The following is a 22,594-nucleotide window of genomic DNA, read 5'->3' on the forward strand; positions in this document are numbered from 1 at the left end:
CGTCACCAGTATTTTTGCTGTCCTCTCCACGAATCCGTCAGTTCCTGAACAAACAGACATGACAGGGCCTTCAAGAACCGTGTCGGGAAGTTTGAGTAGCAGGCTGAATGTAATGTAACACGGGGGAAAATTCATGTGATTCCATACAGGTGCAAAACAGCTACAGACAGATTTCCAAACAGTTCATTGTTTTGGGTGACTCATTGTTCATGTGCCTCGTTTTGGGCGCTTGGAGCAGCTTTTCTTAATTTAAGCAGAATTGTGGGCACTCAACTTGTCCGTCACCAAAGACCCAGAGGATGAACCAAGCTATTCAAATGACGGCCTCATTCTGCACGTGAGCTACTGCTGGGGGGAGGAATGCTTGGCTCAGACTGTAAGAAGCTGTGTGTTTACTCATCTTGTGGTTACAGCAATTTTGTTCCTGCCGTAGCCTTGCAGCCTGGACTCATCATCTATCACCTGACGGTCCTGAAAGCACAACAAGCCAGATCCTTGGAAATCAGGATATGGTCCCGGTGACAGCAAGGCTCGCCCACTAGACCCCTGGCAAAACCCTCAAGCTGTTCAAGGCAACCAAGGATCTCTTCTTGTCTGTCGGGAGGGCCTCATGTCTGAAATTCCTCCTCCTTCTGGCAGTTGTTCACTCTGCAAGCGATCAGCCTCCCGGCAGTGAGTCCTGTGGGTGAGGCGTGGAGGCTTTCGGCATCAATTAAATGCCTGCTTTCCCGTCTTTGTCCAATTTATGTATTTCTAGTCGGATTGTCATGGTGACCGCTGCTGTGGGACCCTGGCGGAGGGTGAGGCCTGCTGGTTAGGATGCAGGGCAGCACCTGGGCTGCCATCAGGGGCCTCTTCTGCCGAGCACTTCAGTGAGCGCAGAGTTCCTTTCACCACAGAAATCCCAGATGAACAGCGACTCTTAAGAGCAGAGAGGCGAACGAGGCTGGCTTTAATTTTTGCAATTACGTTGAGAACGACTTAATTTCCTCGCAAGCGTGGAGCTCACAGCACGTCCCCAGGCACCATTCGGGAACCCCAAACACTTCAGGAACGTAACAGCAAGGCCATATAGAAACATCGTGGAAAAAAACCAAATCTCATGGTTTAGCTGGTGGAACAGCGCGGGGAAGAGGAGCCATTTACAAGAAGGAACCTGCCCTTCAGAGGAGGAGGCTGGCACCGAGGGGAGCGCCTCAGGCCGGCAGGACAGGGCGGGACGGTGCCGCCATAAGGGCTGCAGGGGGCGAAACGCAATCGAGGAGCCTCGTTAGCGCAGTAGGTAGCGCGTCAGTCTCATAATCTGAAGGTCGTGAGTTCGATCCTCACACGGGGCAAGAGGGTGTCCTCCTTTTCTCCCCCCGTTTGAAGAAACAGAGTTCTGAAACGGAAGGGAGAGGGGCTTTTAAACTTATTGCTGTAATATGCTTTCATATTTCATAGTTTTATATTTTATATTTTTGTGTTTTTTTTTGTATTTTTATTCTTTATATTTTAACCGGTTTCTCCCGCTCCCCCCACCCGCCAGGGGGCGGCCGACCTCCCCCCGCAGACCTCCCGGAGGCGGTAACGGCCGCCGAGCGCCCGTTACCGCGAGGGGGCGCGGCCACACCCGGCGACGGCTGCTCCGATTGGCGGATCCGCGCGGAGTGGGCGTTCCCGCTTTTTCTTAACGCCCCGCCCCTTCCGCCGCTTCCGCCCCGGGGGCGCAGAACGGCGGCGGCGGCCGCCATGGCGGTGTGCGCCCGGCTGTGCGGCGTGGGCCCGGCGCGGGGCTGCCGCCGGCGGGGGGCGGCGCGGGAGCAGCGGCGGGGAGGGGACGGCGACAGCGAGCCCGACACCGACACGGAGCCCGAGGAGGCCGCCGGTGCGGCGGAGGACGAGGAGACGGAGCGCATCGAGGGCTCGAGGCCTTCGCCGGGCCCCGTCGAGGCGGGCCGGCCCCCGCTGTCGCTGCTGGAGCTGCCCCCGGAGCTCCTGGTGCAGATCTTCGGCTCGCTGCCCGGTACCGACCTGCCCAGCCTGGCCCGGGTCTGCACCACCTTCCGCCGCATCCTCCGCACCGACACCATCTGGCGGCGGCGCTGCCGGGAAGGTACCGCCCCGGGGAGGGGGGCTACGGGGCTGGGGGGGGGCGGGGGGAGCCCGGGTTTGGGGGGTAGGGTTGTGGGGGAGGCGGGAGGAGCCCGGTTTGGGGGGGGTAGGGGTGTGGGGGGAGCGGGGGGAGCTCGGTTTTTGGGGGGTAGGGGGCTGGGGGGAGCGGGGGGAGCCCGGGTTTTGGGGGGTAGGGGGCTGGGGGAGCACGGTTTAGGGGGGGTCGACGGGGGATAGAAGGATGTGGGGGGGTCCGGTTTGGGGGCTTTGGGGGGGTAAGGGGGGCTGGGGGATCCCGGTTTGGGGGTGGGGAGTTGGAGGAGGGATGGGGGGTAGGGGGGAGGTGGTTGGGGGGTTGTGGGGGGCGGACGGGGGTGTTGGGGGTGTGGGGACTCGCAGGAGGTGTGGGGATAGGGATTGGGGTTTGGGGTGTAGGGTGCAGCACCCGAGGAGCAGGAGGCTCCCAAAAAGGTTGGGGGGGTGAGCCCCTGGGGGGCAGGGTGTGTGTGTGAGGGGCTGGGCAGCAAAATGGGGGGGTCCCTGGGATGGGGGGCGGATAGATCCAGGCCCTGGGAGACGTTGCCTTCACCTCTACACAAATCCTGCAGATGGGGGAACGTCAGGTAACAGGGATAGGGAAGGAGCAGTCTCTGCAGTCAGGTTGCGCTGGGAAGAAGGGAGGCACCGGGCGTGCAGCCGGGAGTCTGGGGAGTGGGGGGCTGCGTAAAGGGGGAGTGAAAAGCCCCCCGCATCCTCAGGAGGGGGGCAGGCTGGGTAGGGTATCTCGTCCTGCCCTGGCTCGGGACGTGCTGTGCTGGCATCCCAGGGGCTCCTGGTCCGCATGTGCGTTTCCTGGGGAGCGTCTTGGAAGGGCGCTGCGCTGCATTAACACACAAATTAGGGGACGTGTTGTGTCTTGGCGTGGCCTGGTGCCGTTAGGCTGCAATTCTTACTCTTTACTCCTCACCTTTACCTCCCATCAGCGTGACTCTGTCCCATTCTTTAATCCAGCGGCTGTTAATCCCACCCTCCAGCTCCTGTCTTGCTGCGCTCATCCATCTCTCCTCGTAGCGTGGTCCTGCCGGGTGCGTCTGCTGCCAGCTCCTGGGGTCACACATATTTCCTTGTCATTGTCTTTCTGTTTTTAACACCAGGAAGGGCGTCAGGATGAAGAATGTAGGTATGGCAGAATGGCTGTCTGCCGTAGGCAGTGGGATGTGCTCAAGTGCATTAAACCTTGCAGGGATGAATTCTTGCTTTATCAGCACTGTCCAGGAACCCTTGGGCAGTACAAAGGCTCTGCCTAGAAAATGTGCACCAAAGCATTCTTATTTCTTCGCTCAGCATGGGATGAGCCCAATAACTTAGCGTTTTTTGGAGGCAGGCTAATAAAATAGCATCATTCTTTCCTTATACTCCTCTGCTGATGCAGGTTTGTGCACTTGATGAATGGTTTGCAAAACTTCACCAGTTCTTAGCGCTTTGCACAGTCCTACGCATGTGCAAGTAATTACCATCATGGCAGTACCGTAACTTTGAATATATGCATTTTTAAGTATAAAATTAGTCACCATTTTAGGAACCTGTTTCGTAGTTGATTTCTGTGCATGTGTTTCAGTGGTACTGTTGCATACGCTCAGCTAATTTGTGTTCAAATGTGTGTGTGCAACTACCTGGTGAGTTCAGTTACCTGGGTACACGTATGGACTTATTATAAAAATTTTAAATATTATATAAATACCTCTTTAAATTTTAGAATATCCTGACCTGTATGTCTGTATAGCGGTACGTCATTGACTACGTGATAGTCAAACGCCAAATGTAATTACCTTTTATAATCTCTTTCAAAAACAAGGCGCTTCCTACCTAAGGACGGTTCTTAATCACGTCCTTGTTTCTGCCTGAGTTTAAGCGTGACGTGTCTCGTTGTGAAGCTGCAGGTCCTAGAAACAGAGCGAGAGCACGAGTGCTAACCAGCTTGTACCCTTGTCTCGGGCAGGAGCAGCGCTGGATGCGAGGGAAGGCCTGGCTGTTGCCCAAATCTGGCGGGGCGCTCAATCCTTTGAGAGTTGGTGTCGTCGTCTTGCGCCGCTCCGCGCCGTCTCAGTTTTAGAATAGCTATGAAAACGTATTGTGGCTGGTGCAAACATCCGGAGGGCTTGTCTGGAAAGTGAAGGAGTGGCTTCTGCTGGTGATTGTAAACTGGGGGAGTGCTGGGACTAACCAGGAGCAGTTGTGTAACACTGGTGTGGCTGTGTTAGGACTGTTGTCCTTTTATCGTTGCAACTGTTTGGGGTAAACAATGTCTCTGAATTGCTTCTTTGGCAGGAAGGGAATTGCAGTCGCTTTCGTGTTTCCTATAAATAGGAGGTTGCTGATCTCTGCAGTGGGAGCAGAGTTGAAGCACACTTCACCCTTGCTCGTGGCCTGACCTACCTTGATTAACGTCTGAGAGTTGATTTTAAATGGTAACCACACCTGGAAACAGCCCGGTTGTTCACAATAACCAGACCTAGAACTTGCCTGAAAAGGCTTTTGATTGTCAGAACAATCTCCATTAGCTTCAGAACCTGCTGAAAAGTGTCATCCAAAGGTGTTAAAGACGCTAGCCTTCAGCAAGCTTTATAGACAGAGGTTCCTGGGCAGGAGCGTGGGAAATCTGGTTTATATCCTCAGTGAGGGGGTTGTTGGATGGAGTTTAGCTCTTGCAAGACTCTGGAGAATCCATGCAGGAGCGTAGCATGCAACTGCTCCCGCAACAGGAACTTTTTCTTGTGGCGCTAGCCCTTAGTAAATGAGAACGGGGCTTCTATGAGTCACAAGGCTTTAAACTCCCTTCGCGTGAGGTTAAAGCATTGTGTGGTGTTTCCTCGGTGAACCGTGGTGGACTTTTCTTCCTCTTTGAACACCTTCTTTGTCAAGGGGCTGTCTAAAAGCCAGTGGTTTGCTGTTTCTCACTGTTGTGGCAGGTGCACAGCAGTCATCCTGCAAAGGGTCTTAGGTCTGTTGGTAGGTTGTAGGTCTGAAGCTCCCCGTCTCTTTCCTTTACAGTTTCCACGAATGCTCTCATTCGTTGCAGATCATGACTCCTTTCGGTCAGCTCCTTGTTTGCAGTTGCAGAACGTGTCGGTGGTAACTACAAGCCTTCCCCCGGGAGGAGTGTTTGGGAAAGTATCCCGTGTATTTTAATGCGGTAGTTCAGCCTTTGGAAACAAGAAGCCGGTTCCAAATTTGTCCACCTGGTATTTCAGGGATGCCGTCCTGAGAATCTCCTGTTTTCATGGTGTCTAAAATAATCCAGTAAGTTTCTATGCCTTCTGTGTACAGACCAGTAAACATGCATTTATCCAGGGCTAATTAGAGTACTTGATTAGTCAGGGCACAGCTGAAACTTAGCAGTCCTAAGTGTGTCAAGCCCTTGCAGGCATCCTCATTTCCTCTGAATTACAGATGTCCATGTGCAGTGCTCGGAGCTGCTTTCTGGCATTGCCACGCTAAGAAAGACACAAAGAAAAAGCAGTGGTGTGATCTTTGATGTGAGTACAGGCTTTCTTCCCTACGCTGGTTGACAGCGTGCTTTTTTTATATAAAAAAGTAGTGTTTTTGGCATCCGGGAAGAGAAAACTACTTATCCAAAGGAGCATGAAAGGAGTAAATGAGAAGGAAATGAGCAAGGAGGAGGAGTAGTAGGCCAGAGCTAGGTGTGCAACGTGGCTCCTTCTAGAGGAGGAGGAAACGTGAGGCTTAGAGTGCACGGCTAGAGCAGGCCAGGGAGTGGATTACACGTGCAGATGTATTAGTGCAGCTCGTTATACGTGGGGACTACCTTTCCATGTCCTTCAAATTCCAGTGCATGTGGCTGTGGAAGCAGCACCCTGTCACCACGTTCGGCAAGTCTTCCAGGTGCTCATTGCAAACCTCATAAAACAGACTTGGCAGCTGGGCAAGTAAGGACTTTAAAACCAGTTTCCATCCCTGTTTTTGAAGCAGGATTAGGTAGGCAGTTTCTAACCGTATAAATTCCACGTGTGAATTTCTGTGGCTGTTAACTCCTTAAAATGCTTTACTCAGTGAGCTGCAGCACTGGGTTGTTTCTTTAACATAGAAATTCCTCTTCAGTCCAGTTAAGTCTTAGGAAGCATGAGTCCTTCATGGCTTTCTTCTTTACAAAGAAAACCTCATCAGCTTTAGTTTTCTGTAGCTCTTGAAGCCCTACCTACCGGTAATTCTATGTCCCTCTTGTCTGGATTAAAAAGAAAGGGCCAGCTTTCTTAAGATCTTCAGAATTTTTGTAGGCACTGGAAGCCAAGAGATTTATTTTTCTCATCAAGCAGCTATCGTGATGTTAACAGCTCATGAGTCAGAAGCACTGAACTGATACGCTTACCCAGAGTTAAGGCATCAGTCTGGGGTTTTGGCTGCTTGTAGTCAGGTTTGCTGAACAAAACAGTAAGGACTGGTTATCGTAAAACAAGATGAGTGAATGAATATTTCAAGTGAGATTGTTTTCTGATAACCCAAGACTTATATAAAGGTGTTTATAATGTCAAATAGTGTGGAACAATATTGAAACTTCCAACGTTTGTCTTTTTTTTGCTTTAAGGGAGCTTGAACAGAACACCAAGTCTTTCCAGGAAGGATTTCAGCTGCAGAACATAGGAAATGCACCTTTACCTTGCTTTCATGAAATTTCCCTGCAGGTTGTCAAGGGCGTGAAGCCGGGACAGAGCTCTCACGTCAAACCCGTTCCCACCCCAGCCAGTTGTTTCGAGGTGCCTGCTGGAAGTCGGTCTGTCCTAGAGCTGCACCGGGACTGCAGCTGAAGTGATTTACAGATCTAATAGGGAAAACGCTGCGAGAAGTCAGGACCTTCTAGAGGAAGGCAGAATGTCACTGTGCTAGTATTGCTGTCGGCAACATGGAGAAATGCCATTTGGGCAGGATCCTCTGCGTGTCTCCTCCCTTTCTGATGCAGTATAAATATCTTCAGTGACACTGACTTTAATCTAGCTGCAACGCCTGCTGCAGAAGGCATGCGTCCCGCAGATGCTGTGGCCAGGTGAACGTTTGTTTACATGGAAAGAGCTGGCTGTTTACAAACAGCAGGCTATAACCACCCTGCTGCTGTCACCTTAAAAGATCTCCGACTTTCTGATCAGCTGAGGAAACATACTGTTCCCTCCATCCCTTTGATGTAATTACCAGACACATGCCCGCTCGTGTCCAAACGCAGGCTGGTGGCTCAGAGCCTCGCGAAGCCCTGCAGGAAGGGCAGAGGGGGGATGACCTGCAGGGTGGGTCTGGATTTCCAGCCTCGAGCAGAGCTCTGGCTTCCCAGATCTGCAGCAGGGCTGTGCAGGGTCAGCTGGCCGTAGCCCAGCACTAAATAGCTTGTTTGTGCTGGGCTGGATGTGCTTTCCTGCAGGCTCAGCTGTCTGCTTTCTGGCTAATTGTACCTCCTCATCCCACCTTGTGTTTGATGCACGTAGAGCTTCCTCCTTGGAAGTCAGCAGGACTTTTGCTGTGGACTTCTGCGTCTTTTAATAAAGGGCAGTGCGTTTGTACCTTCTGCCTGCTCTTTTATCGAGCTTGCTGCTTACCCAAAGCAATGTCACGCAGAACGTGCGTTCCCCGGAGGCAGGCTGACAGTAAGCTTCGTGGGTGCTTGATCATCGTGTACCACAGGCGTGGTATTTATAGACTGAATGAGGCTGAATTCATTCAGGGAAACTTCTGCTTTTCTCATATGTGAAAATGAAGTCTCAGTTTGCAGCAGGTTACTGGCATTAGGTGGTGGTGTTTGGCAGCCCTGCTAGGTGGTTGATTCGGGGAAGCTCAGCTGAGGATAAGCTCCATGTTTAATGGTTTGATGAGGGTCTTCACAGACATGCTTTTGTATCAAATGTCTGACAGGTGTTTGGTGTTGCTCGGGGAAGCTGCTGTTTGATCTGCGGGATAAGATGTCTTTGATGTCAAGGAGGATAGCTTTCTGTACTGAGTGCTAACGGGGTTGCTGCAGCAGCCTGTTTTTTTTGTTGCTGATGATTTTTTGGGATCTCCCTCCTCTCATTTCCTCCCTCTGGTCTTCTAACGATTTCTTGCGCTGAGATGTTAGTGCTTGCTTTTTTTTTTTTTCCCTTAGAGTTTCTTAGAAGTTCAGTGTTGACTTCCTGAAAACGAAATGAGATGATCTCATTTTCTGCTTCAAAGCTGCCTTTAAGGTCTCTGGATTGCTTTGTTTTCAGGGTGTTCTGTAAGCAATCAAAGGCATTCGAGCGTACAACAGACCCATCTCAATCTGATCAGCTTCCCAGTGTAACCATATTTGTACATGCTGATGCCTGTTTTATGTCTCCGTTTCATTCTTTTTAAAGTCTGTGACCTTTTCCTTAGGATCCTAATAAGCTGTTTTCTCTGTTGGGTTCCTCGGTGGAAGTAAATAATTACTACACACGACCATGATTTGATCTAAATGAGCATACATTCCAAGCTATAATGAGAATGTCTTCCACATTTCACACCCTTTCCAGACTAGGTGTAAGCTTCTGTAATTCTGTCGTGTTTGTGTGTTCCTTATGGTGTGTTTGTTGCAAGCAATGCTCGTAAAATGTATTAGGTTGTTGATCCCAAACTGCACTGAAATTACATCTAGCTTTCCATTTTCTCTGCAAAAGAGCAACGAGATCCTGGACTCAGGTTGCAGCTTGCAAGAACGTGCCTAAGATCCCGTTTTTGCTCAAAGAATAGTTATTGAGGTCCTGGGTAGCAAACGCCTTTGTGCCTGAGCTGACGGCGTTACCTGTGTCGTTGCAGAATACGGCGTCTGTGAGAACCTGCGGAAGTTGGAGATCACCGGAGTGTCCTGTCGAGATGTGTATGCCAAACGTAAGTGATCGAGCTGGCGCAGATCTGTATGGCCGTGCTTAGTACCAACTCTGAAACCATACACATGCTGAATATTTATTAAACTTTGACGGATTAAGTTATTCAGAATTACCTTCTAATGGCAAGGGCGTCTGTGAAGTTAACATCTTTGGGATTGTATTTAATACTAAACAGATGCTAAGAATTGGGGTATCTACGTCTCCCACTCCTTTGGTAGGAAAAAAGCATGGAATTTAAGTTTCCTATAGAGCATAATGAAGGTTTCTCAACCTTTCCGGTTTGTTTTACCCTTTTCAGATCGTGCTAAGGAATTAACTGATACTTTTCATAGCTGGAGGCTGCCCGTGCCCTAAAGTAACGAAGTCTTGATCTCAGCGAAAGGATGCCATTATGCTAGCAGTGGGGAAGAGTAAAGTCAGTAAAGGGGTGAGCGCTCCTTTGGGCTGCTCCTGAAGGAAGTGTCTGTGTTTTAGGGGTGGCTGTGAGTGGGACCCCAGCTCCTTAGACCCAGTGTGCCTTCTGCAAGATAGATGCACGCTGTCTTACAGTGGGGAGGGGGGTCGTCAGAGAGGAGAAACTGTCTCCCCGTCCCCAAATCTGGTCCTCTTCTGTCAGAAGCGGAGCTGACTGCTCTGAGAGCCCCCATGTCAGCGCTGCCAGGCTGTGTTATCTTGGTTGCACCACCACAAATTTTGTAAGGATCTGTGGTCCTTGGGATAAAAAGCGAGATTTAACCTGTGGCACTTGAACTGTGGCTTCTGGCTGCTGAGATCAGGTCCTGTTTTATGTAGCAAAAGCAGTAACTGTCCCAAGCTGCATCATGAGAAGTCTCTGTGGGCTTTTCAGAGCCAAAATCTGGCTGAACTTCCACACGTGTTTTATTTGCTGAGCCTTGAAGCAGCGGTGACTTCAAGCATCGATCTTCATGCTGGAAAGGAAGAACTTCTAGGTTTTAATCCCATCTTTATTAGACTTGCTGAGCATCTGCAGGCAAAATTACTTCTTCACCTACTGACCTTCTTTACCTGTCTGTGCGCATGAAAGGGAACTGCCTGATTTGTCTGCAAAGAGTTGCGCTTGACACGAGAACCACCTCTGCGATAGGCTTCATTGCATTTCTGAAGAAGAACCGTGCCCTTATCCTCACTAGCCAGCAATCCGAACTAGCGTGGTTGCTAGCTAGGAATGGCCAAGCACTACTCAGGATGCTTGGCAGCTATTTCTGGCTTTTGGGGGATGCACTGTCTTGGCTCTCCTGCTCAGATTCAACGTTTTGCCTTGTTGCAAACAATTAGCGGTTTCAGAACAGTTTCCTGGTGGTGTGACCCCATTTTCTCTGCTGTCCTGTAAACCTCTCTAATTGCAGAAGAGTTAATTTGGGGCTACTGGCAGAACTCACTCAAGCTTTTCTGCCCGCTCAATGTGCTTCTACAGGAAGTGGCGTGGGAAATGAGGGACTGAGCTTAAGTGTTAGAGAGCACGATTAATGCAACAACTGGCCTACCATCTATGTAGCTACTTGTCCTGAGACAATGTGGAGGGACCCTTGTTTCACTTTAACTTCCCTGGATGTCAGTTGTAAATATTGTCTGGGGGAACCTTGAACGTGCTAAATTCTGTATAAGTAATTCTATCTGTGTATGCCTGAGGCTGGGGCTGATGGGGACAAATTGGTGCACCACAGCTGGAAGTAAAGCCAAAAGGGAGTCGGTGCAGATTCATCGCAAGGTTACGTGCTGGTTACGGTGGAGCCGAGTTCTCTGGTACTTACCCTGCTGTGTCTGTTCAGGTATAAACCCACGAGTGAAGTCGGGGCGTTTTATGAAAATCCTTCCCGACTACGAGCACATGGAGTACAGAGATGTTTACACCTGCCGTACGTACCTCCTGCTGGTTGATGCTTCCTGCACTAAGCACACACGAGATGCTGCATGGAGTGTGACTTTTTGCTTTAAGCAAATTATTTTGGGGTGGATCTTGGGGCTGAACGGAGGGCGTTGTTAGTCAGTTCTTTCTGCTGCTCATGAGTGGAGTAGTCCGACCCTTTGGAGTGACAGTGTTAGTAGGGTACACAGTGAGGGCTTCTGGTCTTCTTTTGAAATGCTTCAGGTTAAAAAATTGTCCTGACCAGGCCCAGAAAGAAGGGTCTGTGAAGAACACTCAGTAAAGAAGCACTCGCTCTGTCTTTGTGCATTGCCCCTTTCTTAGAAAGTATTCAGATACACTGGTCAGGACTTCTGAAAGCAAGCCTAAATAAACTCTGGACTGGCAAAAAGCCTTGTCTTGATCCAGATGAGCTGTATTCAGATCCACAGCCCTTCCTATACTGATTCCTTCCCTGCACAGTGAATCCTTTCAGCCACCACCCCCTCTCTAGGAAACACTGTTGGTATTTCAGAGATAGTGATCTGCATTCTTGATCTCAGTCAAGAAACTACTCTGGGTTGTCTGTTCTTTGCCTCCTGATTTCATGTTTAGGACAGATTAGCAAAACATTTCAGTCTGATACTCAGTCTTCTGCAGGGGTAGGAGGGAGCACTGATCAGAGTAAATCCCTGGAGGAGGTCTGTAGTGCTTGGTGTTTGGAGGGGGTGTTCAGCTGTCTGCTGTTCCATAGGGGAAGGGTAATTAATAAGGTCACTGCAGAGAAGTTCTGCAAACTCAGGTCACTAATTCACTGGTGCTTGGGAATGGAGTTTTTCCACGCATGCTAACAAGCCGAGTGGATGCTGCTCTTTAGTCTTGCCTGTGCTAAAGAAGACAGCTGAGCATGGGCCACACAGATGATCTACAGCAGACCACGATGATGGTGATTTTCCTGCCAGTCACAGCAGACAAGCAGTGGCAGTGCCGCTGCAGGAGTCAGAAGAAAGCTGTAGTTTTGGCAGTCCTGCCCGTCAGCACCAGCCTTGTTCTGGAGCTGGGTGGGGTGGAGAGGCTCTTCCAAAGCTGCCCCTTGGGATTTGGGCTTCCTTTGTAGGTTGGTACCTGGGTAATTGCTCTGAGCGTGCAGGTGGCTCTGAAATGGCATTTTGTGCTGTTCCCTCAGCTGTGAATTCTTTAGCTGCAGCCCCAAACTTCTGAAGTCTGACCCTCTTTTCTCTAGGGGCTTGATGTATTACTTGGGGAACAGCCAGTGTGTTTTTTTTGCCCGTTTCCCTCTTTCCCCACCTGTGTGTTAAGTCTGTGCTGCCAGGATTTGTCATGTGAGTGCTCCCCAGTTCGTGTTCACGCAGCGTTAGGTCAGCTCAGATCACTTTCCTCGGGGTTTTCAACTAGCCTGGATGACACTTTGCTCTCTCCACTAGCAGGGCAGTTATTGCTGGCTGGGGGGCTGTAACTGCTTACCTTGGTATCTTGCTGCATCCTGGGAGTCTGAGTTGCAGTAGGTCAGGTCTTCTCCAGCCAAAGCGAGCTACTTCTGCTTTAAAAGCTGCAGAATTCATTGAAAAATCCCATTATTTTTTTTTTATTTCCCTCAAACCTGGATGCAGGTAACGTAATAGATTTAATTAAAACAGTAGCATACAAAAGCATCTGCTCTGCTCCTGTTTTAATAACCTGTTCTGGGGTTGCAACCTGCCTGTTCATCCCTCTGGTGTTTGTTGTATGCCAGCTCTGTGCTGCTTGCTTGGACCCGCTCTGCATTTGCTCAATGTCACTTCCTTGTCCTGTGTCTGACTCTGGTGGCCAGCACAGGCGTTAGACCCTTCCTAAGCAGCCTCCTGTGGATGGGAGCTTGGGCATTCACTGCTTTTTCCTAGCCCTTCTTCCCCAGCTGGATTCAAGCTGCTTTTTCATCTGGAGAGCTTGCAGGGCTGTGTGGCAATGTGGATAACACCCAGGCTGGGTGGGGGTTGTGCTGAAGCTTCCTGTGGATGTATTTTTGTTCCATTTGGCAGGACGTGGGCTCAGAAATTTGGATAGGCAAAGAGGCTCCTTCAGGACTGAGAAGAATTGGAAGTGCACATAGCAGAGGAAAGCCTCGGAGAAAGACCCAAGTGCGGTTTTCTTTCGAGGAGTGGGGAGGGAAACAGCTGTCAGATCCATCCATCTCCTGCCATGGAGTGCCAGAGCTGGAGCTCGACAGGTTGTCCTTGCTGTGGATAGAGCTGGAACCCAGAGGTTGTTCAGGCCTTTAGCTGACTGCCAGCGTTTTCCCCGATAACTTCTTTCCTCTGGAGGCTGCACAGCTCTTTCAGCCTCCTGCCTCCTCCGCAGCCCCAGGCTTGCAGGTGACGGGGCAGCTGGTGAGTTGGGCTGTGCACGAAGCAGCCACGTTTCCTGACCCGCTGCGGCTCCTGGAGCTGGAGTCGTGTGTTTGCTCAGAGGGAGCAAAACAAGGCTCACCTTGCCAGGCAAACACTTTCCCTGCTCCTGCAGAGCCTGCTGGCTGCAGCTCCCAAGGGGCCTCAGGCAGGAGCTGGGGGAGGACGAGGGGAATACTCCCTGCTTTGTATAGCTTAGCATCAAGTTTTCTGTCCTAAAAGTAAAAAAAACCTGGGTTTTATCAGCTCCACGGACAGGGCGGAGCAAGCAGATTGTGGCGGGTGGAACGGCTTTTATGCATACCGTGTATTAATGTGTAACTACTGCACCGAGACCAGGAGATGGGGAATGCGGTTCGCCTGCTCGCCTCCATGCTGTTTGTGCTGCACTTGGTTTGCTGAGTGAAACCAGGCCATCAGTCCTAAATTGTTTACTGCACTGGAAAAAGTTTCTTCCAGGCCAGTTGGCAGCAGCTCCGGACAGCCTTCCCTGGTATCCTAAACCTCTGTGGAAGTTCTCTGCTTCGGTGTAATAAAAACATCCCCACGTCGTTGCTGTCCTGGGTAGTTAAAGGAACAAAGCTGCACTGAATCTCAGTTCTTCCTATAAAGTGATGTGAAACAAAACTCACTATTCAGCCTGGTTCTGTAGGTTAAAAGTGGTTGTTGTGGCTTTCTGAGTTAGCCATGAGCATCATCGGAAGGCCCATGTGGTACCTCCTTGCCGTGTTCTTAGAAATAACACGCATCCTCCTGCCCCCACACAAAATGCCAGGTTGTGAGTATCAGCCTCATATGAAGGTTGCTGGTCGTATCGGAAAATTATATGGACAAAATTCATGGCTGTGATTGTTAGGAGTGGAGGCAAGTAGCATCTCCAAGCTTTTGTTAGGATAATTCTCTAACAGGCATTAGATTCTGTGTGCTGAAAATTTTCGTATTTGGCCTTTGATTTTGGCGCGACTGAACGCGCATCCAGCTCTGCGATGAGAAACTGAGAAGCCTCATCTGCTGTGGTAGGCTTTGAGAGGGACGTGGAGGCAGGTTGTGGGCACTGCCGTGGGTAGCAGCTTGCTCAGAATTTCTGGGGCAGTTACTGGGCTCATAACCCCACCAGATCTCCCTCCCCACTTGGCATGGTCTCTGCGCTTTGCCTTTGCTGCCTCAGTGGTTGCTTTTAAGGACAAAACTCTAGAGACAGGTTTGTCTCTGCAAGGAGGGGAAATTCTTTCAAAATACTTGAATTTCCCTATCCCTTACTGCCTTTGTGTCCTTATTTACTGTTGCTTTGCAGTCTGAGACATCAAATATGTTTTTGGTAGCTGGAGGTGGCAGATTCTTTTTAGCTCTGGGTATGGCACGTGATTTGCATCAACAGGACTGCGTTGCAGCAGTCTTCTGGTTGTTCCTGCTGAGGTATCTGGTTGTGTCAAGTCCTGGAAACGAAATCCTGCTCCTGCAGCGGGGCAGAGCTTCAGAGAACGAGGCAAATCTGTGTGAACTCGTGGGAGGCCTCAGCTGAGAAGTGCCTCGCTGCGGTTGGGTGTAACCAGCTTTCACTTCCTTCGTCAGGGCTGTTGGGGGGGGGTGTTGGGCAGCGTTGTGTGCGGTTTGTGGTAGCCTGCCTTTTTCTTTCTTTTCCCCAAATCCCGATTCCTTAGCTCGATGTGCTCACTTCAGTGTCTCGCTGTTCCCTAGTGCTGCACCGATACCGCCACATCTTGGGATTATGGCAGCCGGACATCGGGCCCTACGGGGGACTGCTGAATGTGGTGGTGAGTACCTCGGTCTGGGGCTTGGGAACAGAGGACTATTGAGAGTCTTCTGCGTGCCACCTTCTAGACCCATTTGCCATCCACATGGTAGCAAGAAGCCTGAACAGCCACCACTCAAGCACATGACACGTTCCCAGAGGTTGCTTCTCGGGTCCTTTGATCATCACTACCTTTATGCAGACAATCCTTTTGTTTTTCAGCTGCGCTCCAGACAGCCACAGGAACAAACAAAAAAAACAGGAGGAATGTTTCAGGGCAAGGCTTCACTTAGACTAATGCTGATATTCCAGTGGCTGGCATGGGAATCCATTCCTTGTGCTTTGACTGCAGCAGAGACTTGAGCATTGGCCCATCACTTTCACCTGCAGCTGAACACTGTGCAAAGGGTTTTGCACTTGTGTTCTTGTGGTTTGCCAATTTTTTAACCAGCAGTGCCTAAGCCTAATGCATCAGATGGAGCAATACTGATGCAAGACCCGTGGCGTCTGCCAGTTCTGGTGCTGCTGGGGAGAGCAGTTAATGAACAACACTTCTCTCTGTATTGTTGAGAGCTGGGCAAGAAGCTTGCCTGAAGCCCTTGTACTTTGCACCAGGGTTCAGAAGGTGACAGGTTGAACCATAACATGACAAGGGCCACTGCAGCTGTGTCCTTTGGGTTTTGCAAGGGTCAGTTCTGTGAGCTGGTGTAAGAGTGCATCCAAGTGCACCAATGCTTGCACGATATCGTGACCTTATAAAGGCAAGCGTGCCTCTGTGGCACTGCTCTGCTTTTGTCTCACGTCTTGCTCTTTAGAAAACATCTTTTCTCTGAAATCGTAGTGCTGGAGGGGAAGGATTCTGTTAGGCATGCAGGAAGAGGGCTGGCACTTGTACCTCTCAGCAGAGGGGATTGTTGCTTCCTGTGCTGTCTGTGAGTAATGGAGCCAAATAATTCCTCGTCCAAAAGGCACGGATAATCATGAGAAGCAGAACTCCTCCATGTGAGTATCTGCCAGCATGAGCTCTCAAACCAATTAGAGCTTGACTTGCTGTGTGGTCTCTTCAGTGCAGTCTCCCTCTCCGGATCCTGCGCACCAAGCATCCGTCACAAAGTCCTTTGCGGTAATAAAAGCCTGATCATTTTCCGGTGGTGCAGAAAGCCTTGTAAAGAAACCCTCTCCCTCTTCACCAAGGGTGTGCTGCGAGTGCATATGGTCTGGTTTAATTGCTGGAAAGCAGTTTGGAAATGCAGCAAGCTGTTCTGCAGCTCCTGCCCTGATTGAAGAATAGGCCCCAGACTTGTTTGCTGCAAATGTCACAGAACGTGGGCAATGCTGACAGTGTGCGATTTTATTTTATTTTTTTCCCATCCCTCTGCAGGTAGATGGCCTGTTCATCATCGGGTGGATGTACCTGCCACCTCATGACCCTCATGTTGATGATCCGATGAGATTCAAACCTCTCTTCAGGATTCATCTCATGGAGAGAAAATGTGCAACAGTTGAGTGTATGTATGGCCACAAGGGGCCTCACAATGGTCATATCCAGGTGAGCTTTCCTAGCATTTTACACATCGTGTGTCCTAGGGGCAACGCGTGTGTGCGCGCACACCTCGGATCTAGAAGTGGATTCAGTAGAAAATATATATTTGTAAAAGGATGTGGCTTTCACCACCTTGTTTTATGTGTGGATGCCAGCTTTCTCATCGTTGCGTCTTCCAAGTTGTATGAGCTGCTCCCTGTTCTGAATTTGTTCACTGTACAGCAAGGCTGTTGTACTTTCTTCTGTAAGACTGGAGCCGGGTGGGAGCACCGATATGTGTTCCTGCTGAGATAATGGATACATAAAGAGGCTTCATGTAGCTGCTGAACGTGTCCAAGCAGGGATGCAGACCTGGTTGGTTTTACAGCACTAAGATGAGGCTGTGGGAAGGTGACTTAGCATCATCCGTTCAGTACAGTGAATGCTTTGAAAAGCTTCCTGAGGGGTTATTTCCTCTTCCTTAAAATAGAAAGCTCAAATAGAGAAGCGACTTGAAACTAAGGTATTTCATTAGAATGCGCTGGGGTTTTATTGCTTTTATTTCTCTATCCTATAGCAGATGCACTCGATACCACTTAATGGTATCTCTCCTGTGCCAAAGTCAGTAGCACCTGTTTTGTAAAGCATGTACTCTAAGCAGTCTTAGTTACATCATCCCTAGGCATCTCTAACCAGGTCTGTAACCTTCTATATTCTCCTCCACGGTAACTACAGATCGTAAAGAAGGATGAGTTCTCCACGAAATGCAACCAGACAGATCACCATCGGATGTCAGGGGGAAGGCAGGAGGTAAGAGTGCTTTGCTAAGAGCCTGGCTTAAGGCTGCTTGTATGCCTCCTCTCTGAAGATAAAACACTGCTGCCTTATCTGAGCTCTTAGCTAATATTGGGATCTGGGAGATGGTCTTCAGGGTTCCAATTTCTGTTTATCTGAACATACTTGAAAACCCAGGCTCGTAGCCTCAGGCTGTTTTACTCTCATCTTTTTTGATTGAGTAGAATTGTTTGTGACTTGAATCAAAACTTAAATCTGCCACATTTAAAAAAAAAGTGCAGGGTCTTGGGGAGCCCCTTCTGCAAGTACCAAGGGGTGGCTTAAGGATACAGTGTGTGCGATCAGTTCATCATTACACCTGCAGAGTGCCTGGGTGGAGACCCTTGCCTTACCTCAGAGCGTGGCAGGGTGTTAGAGCAGGCTGTTATGTCCATCCTGCAAAATAGTAAAAGGCTATTGCTAATATTAGGCAATTCTCTGGCAAGGTGCTGTTTGATCCCGAGCACCTGTGCTGTGATGCTGTTCCTTTTTGATAGCAGGCCTGTCTGAAGAAAGACAGCACTGGGCATTGTATGCCATGCAGCACTCACCAGACTGATCTATGATATCGCTGTCTGTATGATTAAGATCCTTCAGACACAGACCTAAACTCGAGTAACAGCTGCATTTGAATACTGGATTGTCAGCGGGGCACATTTCTACTGCTTGTTGTCTTCATTGAGGGATTAAAAGCTTCATTTGTTTGTTTATCCCGTGACTGTAAGGTATACCCAGCAAGGCAGATTCCTGCCTCAAACTAGGTGTTTTAAGGTGTAGGTGTAACTGTCACGATGGAAATTCTCAGCTAATAAATGTTCTAGGTAGCAGCATTTTCTGTCAGGAGCCCAGCTAGCTAAACATGACAAATCAGTTGCTTCTCACATATGCTTTAAGGTGTCTGCCTACTAGCAGGAAGCAGCTGGGTGAAAGGTTTGGTTCAGTGTTTGCTGGTTCTGTAGCAGATGAGAAATGCTTTAATACTTTCAAAGTGCTGCGCTAAGCATGTGTGGCATTATGGTAATTGGAGGATCTGGCTTTAGAAGATAAAGCAGGTTTGGAATATCACTCGGTAGGCTGCTATCTTAGCGTAAGCTGTTATCATGCTAACTCATGTTAGGGTATTAACTTGTCAGAGCTGGTGCGGAGGTACTTTGGGAGACTTTTTCAAAGGACCCTTTGGATTTAGATGCATCGTTATTATATCAGCAGGATTTAACCTCCTAAATCTTCAGTGCCTTTCAGAAGCTGCCCTTTTTATGTTTAACGTGCCAGGACAGAGCACAGGAGTGGGCTTCTGGGCACAAAATGGGTTTCTGCAAGGTAGGTCAGGACATAAACAGTAGATCAGCTGCTTCGCAGTAACAGGTGATGCTTATGCTTTTATTCTGAGGAGACACATTGGCTTTACCTGAGATTTATTTGAAGGGAAGCATATCTTTATTGTGTAGGGCCTTGCCAGTGTAGGGCAGTTACCATAACGACTGTGCGTTAAGCATTTTATTCCCAAATCCAGGCACAATCTGCTGTCAGAGCACATGTCCTCTCTGTGGCTCAACTCATGAGTTGTGCTGATGTGGCGAGGTCACGCTGGGGTACTGCCCCCGTTGCAAATGCAATGCCTCTGTCTTCCTACAGGAATTCCGGACGTGGCTACGGGAAGAATGGGGTCGGACTCTGGAAGACATCTTCCACGAACACATGCAGGAGCTCATCTTGATGAAGTTCATCTACACCAGCCAATATGAGTAAGGGCAACAGCTCTTCTTAGGTATTAAGGCTGCTGCGACTACGAGACCACATTAGATCGCTTCTTCTGAAAATGGGATGCTTGCAGTGACCTTTAACAGCCAAAGGAACATCACTCTTTAGTTTCTGTCTCTGCAGGCTCTGTGCAAAGATACGGTGAAGGACAGTCCTCTCTGTTTGTTCAGAGAGAGGAGATGTAATGAAAGCAATAATAAAGTTCCGAGTTCTTTAAAATAGCTATGCACAGTAAGATGGTTTTGAGCCATCTAAGTGTTTAATTTGAAGACAGAGAAAATATCTGTGATCCCAAGGGGCTTTTTGCTTATTTTCCCTGTTAGTAAACAGTATGCTTTGTAGTGCACTAGACAGAAATTGCACAGTCCCCGAGAACTTATTTTTTCTTGAACTGTCACGCCAAACTTCTAATAGCAGCCACCTCGCTGTAGCAAATATTTAAACACGCTTCACTCTTAGCTTTTCCAGAAATGCCAGGCAGTGGGGAGGTTTGCCGTGACCTTGCTGCAGAAGCATCCTGGTGTGCTAACAGGCGCTGATAGAGGGAAGTGGAGGGATGGTGTGTTTGCATACATCTGAGTGAAATCTGTGAAGCTTCTTGGCAGTGCTGAAAACACAGATCCCACCTCTGACTCAGTGACGACCCAAAGCTGCCTAGAGGAGCAGACTGCAAACACATTCTTCATTTCCAGGGGTGCTCCTTTAGCCTCCCTGACCTTTCTTTTTTTTTTTCCACAGCAACTGCTTGACGTACCGACGCATCTACCTCCCTCCTAGCAGCCCTGATGACCTTATAAAGCCGGGTCTCTTCAAGGGGACGTATGGGAGCCATGGGCTGGAGATTGTCATGTTGAGCTTTCATGGAAGGAAGGCCAAGGGGACTAAAATCACTGTGAGTACATCTTCCTTTCTCTCAGCTGCTTGTTAAAACATTGTTATATTGATGCCGTGGATCCACAGGAGAGAGGTCTCTGGAAAGTAATCAGGTGTTGCCATCCCAAAGCCTGTTCCTCATGGGGACTGGTGGCACCAGTGAATCCGAACACATGCAGCATAGCTAGAATGAGCTCTGCAAAGTTTTTTCATGCTGCTACCTGGCTCTCTCTCCCTTTTCTGTCCCTACCAGCTGGTAGCAGATTGCTGGAGATCACTTGTGCATATGAGGAGCAGGTACCAAGTGTTAGATGCTCTTCACTGAAGCCAGCCAAGCTAGTGAGCTCTTTCCTCTTTATGGAAAGGATTTGTGACAAAATTCAGATGCAGCTTTGACTTTTTTATCCTTGTAAGTACAGCCAGACTTGTAGCATTTGATGTAAAATTCTGTTTCTAACAGTTCAGGGAACAATGCATAAAGTCTGTTATCTTTTGTTGCCAACTTGGTGGTGGTGGTGGAATAGGGTAAACTCTGTGGAAGTCAGGTGGTGGACCCTGCCCTGCAGCCATCCTGTTGCTTCCCTTCTCCAGGGAGATCCCAACATCCCAGCTGGGCAGCAGACCGTGGAGATCGACCTTGCGCACCCTCTGCGGCTACCCGACATTGAGAACCTTCGTGATTTCAGCGAGCTCTCCCGCATCGTCCTTGAGGTCCAGGAGCAGGTGCGTCGCGAGGAGCAGGAGGAGGAGCAGCGGCAGGAGGGAGAGGACTGCTCCCAGCAGGCTGCCTCCCAGCCTGCTGCACAGCCCCTGGGAGGAGGAGAAGGTGCCGAGGGGGAAGAGACTGCAGCTGGGGCCCAGGGGGCAGCCCAGGACAAGGCGCCAGCTTCCCAGCCTTTTGTGCTGCCCATGGGAGTCATATCAAGGAACGAAGACTATCCCCGGACCTGCCGAGTTTGGTAATGGCAGCTAGTGGTTTTATAGCCTACTTGTGCCAGTTACTTTTTGAAATGGAAAGAGTAACCTTTGAGGCACATGCTGTATTTGTTTGCGCTTTACCTGCATGCAGATCTCCCAGCCTCTCGTGCTCAGGCTTTCCTCCTCTGCTGCCCTGTCTCCTATGCTCTTGTTTGATCCCCCTCTTTCTTATCGTGCTCTCATCTGCAGTCCTGCTTCCTTGGTAGATTTTTATCCTGTTACTTCTAAAAATAGCTCCTCTCCCGTATTTTGCCTTTTTTGTTTTCCTCCAAGAGCTGCCTGGCTCATATGTTTGGAGATCTGTTGGAGCTGCTTCCTGTTCCTGTGTGTCACTTGTGTTCCTTGGCTGTGGGAACGCAGTGCTCGCTCCCACCCCTCCCTGGCGTCTGGTGCCTTGGGGCCAGCTCTGGAAAGGTGCTGAGCACCGTAAGCAGTTGGTGCAAGTACGCAGAGAGCCTTGATGAGTGAGACCTGGAGTCAACGAAGCAGCACACTAAATGAAGTGTGGAAAAAGAGCCCAAAAGCTGAGGCTTAGGCAGGTGACCTTCAGCCAAACATCTGTGCTTGTGGAAAAGCCTACCAAGAGCTGGTTAATCCCAGCAGGCCCCTGCTGTCACAACCAAGCTGTGTTTGAATAAAACCCAGTTCCACCTGCTGCTTGCTTGGAGGTTAGACTGACCTTTACTCCTCGCCAGCTCCTGGTAGATTTTTCTTTTTTTAGGTTTTCTTTCTCTCCCTTCCCCTGGGTTTGTCACAAGGCTTGTCTCTCTGGTCACCCCCTCCACATGCGTTTCCTTTTCTGTGAGGGTTGTCTGGGCCTAGGTTGAATTTTGAGTCACAGAAGTAAATCTCAGCTGGAATACTGGGCTGAACTACAGAAAAATTCATCCTTGGGGTGCAGGTGCAGATTAGAAGCTGAAAGCCTCAAGAAGAAGGCACAGATGAATGTACATAGCAGTGGAGGGTTTTCTTTTCTTTATATGGTTCATAGTGTTTTTGTGCTGTGTGATAAGAATGGGTGGTTGTAAAACTCTCTGCTCTGTAGCACCTGGCAGCATGTTTGGCAATGGCTTCGTCATAGTTTTTATTAATTTATTTATTACTATTTTTAGTAAATTTTAAGTAGTTATGGCTGTTGTCAACTGTTTTCTGCTGTTCCTCTCTCCTTGCAGTTTTTATGGGACGGGGCTTATTGCTGGCCATGGCTTCACCAGCCCCGAGCGAACACCGGGTGTTTTTGTTCTCTTCGACGACGATCGCTTTGGATTCATCTGGCTGGAGCTGAAGTCCTTCAGCCTCTACAGCCGGATCAAGGTCTCCTTTCAGAACGCCGAAGCGCCTTCCCGTGAGGCTTTTGATGAAATGCTGAAGAATATTCAGTCGCTGGCTACTTGACGGGTGATGTGTGATGGACAGGGCTAGGGGTTGCAAAGGCTGCTGCACTCCCCAGCCAAGGATGGGATGGGGATTCCTCGTTTTCGGTACCTCTGAAAAAAAGCATGCACTTTTAATAAAGCCTTTTTACCCCAAATGTACACATCCCTGTTAAAATATCCGTGACTGCCCTTTCCTCCCTGTCACCCCCACACTGCTCCCTAGCAGTCCTTGGTACCCAGTCTGTAACGT

The 22,594-nt window shown here is 49.5% G+C and overlaps 1 protein-coding gene and 1 non-coding gene across 3 annotated transcripts; both read left to right on the forward strand.

Moving 5' to 3' along the window:
• The first annotated feature begins 1,264 nt into the window (after nucleotides 1–1,264).
• Nucleotides 1,265–1,337, forward strand: TRNAM-CAU. Its single transcript has one exon. It is a non-coding gene; the product is annotated as a tRNA-Met (tRNA).
• A 371-nt stretch (nucleotides 1,338–1,708) lies between these two features.
• FBXO31 (F-box protein 31) lies at nucleotides 1,709–22,499 on the forward strand. Of its 2 annotated transcripts, XM_040571495.1 has the most exons (10): nucleotides 1,709–2,095; nucleotides 8,908–8,979; nucleotides 10,769–10,855; nucleotides 14,946–15,022; nucleotides 16,382–16,549; nucleotides 17,258–17,332; nucleotides 18,992–19,101; nucleotides 19,856–20,009; nucleotides 20,582–20,949; nucleotides 22,141–22,499. In XM_040571495.1, the coding sequence occupies exons 1-10, from the start codon at nucleotides 1,732–1,734 to the stop codon at nucleotides 22,361–22,363; spliced, it is 1,698 nt and encodes a 565-aa protein (XP_040427429.1). In that variant the 5' UTR covers nucleotides 1,709–1,731; the 3' UTR covers nucleotides 22,364–22,499. The 2 variants fall into 2 exon arrangements, with proteins under 2 accessions (XP_040427429.1, XP_040427430.1); XM_040571496.1 differs by lacking the exon at nucleotides 10,769–10,855 and having other exon boundaries at nucleotides 1,710–2,095.
• The last annotated feature ends 95 nt before the right edge of the window (nucleotides 22,500–22,594 follow it).

Source organism: Cygnus olor, chromosome 12 (assembly GCF_009769625.2).
Source record: "Cygnus olor isolate bCygOlo1 chromosome 12, bCygOlo1.pri.v2, whole genome shotgun sequence".
Lineage (NCBI taxonomy): Eukaryota > Metazoa > Chordata > Aves > Anseriformes > Anatidae > Cygnus > Cygnus olor.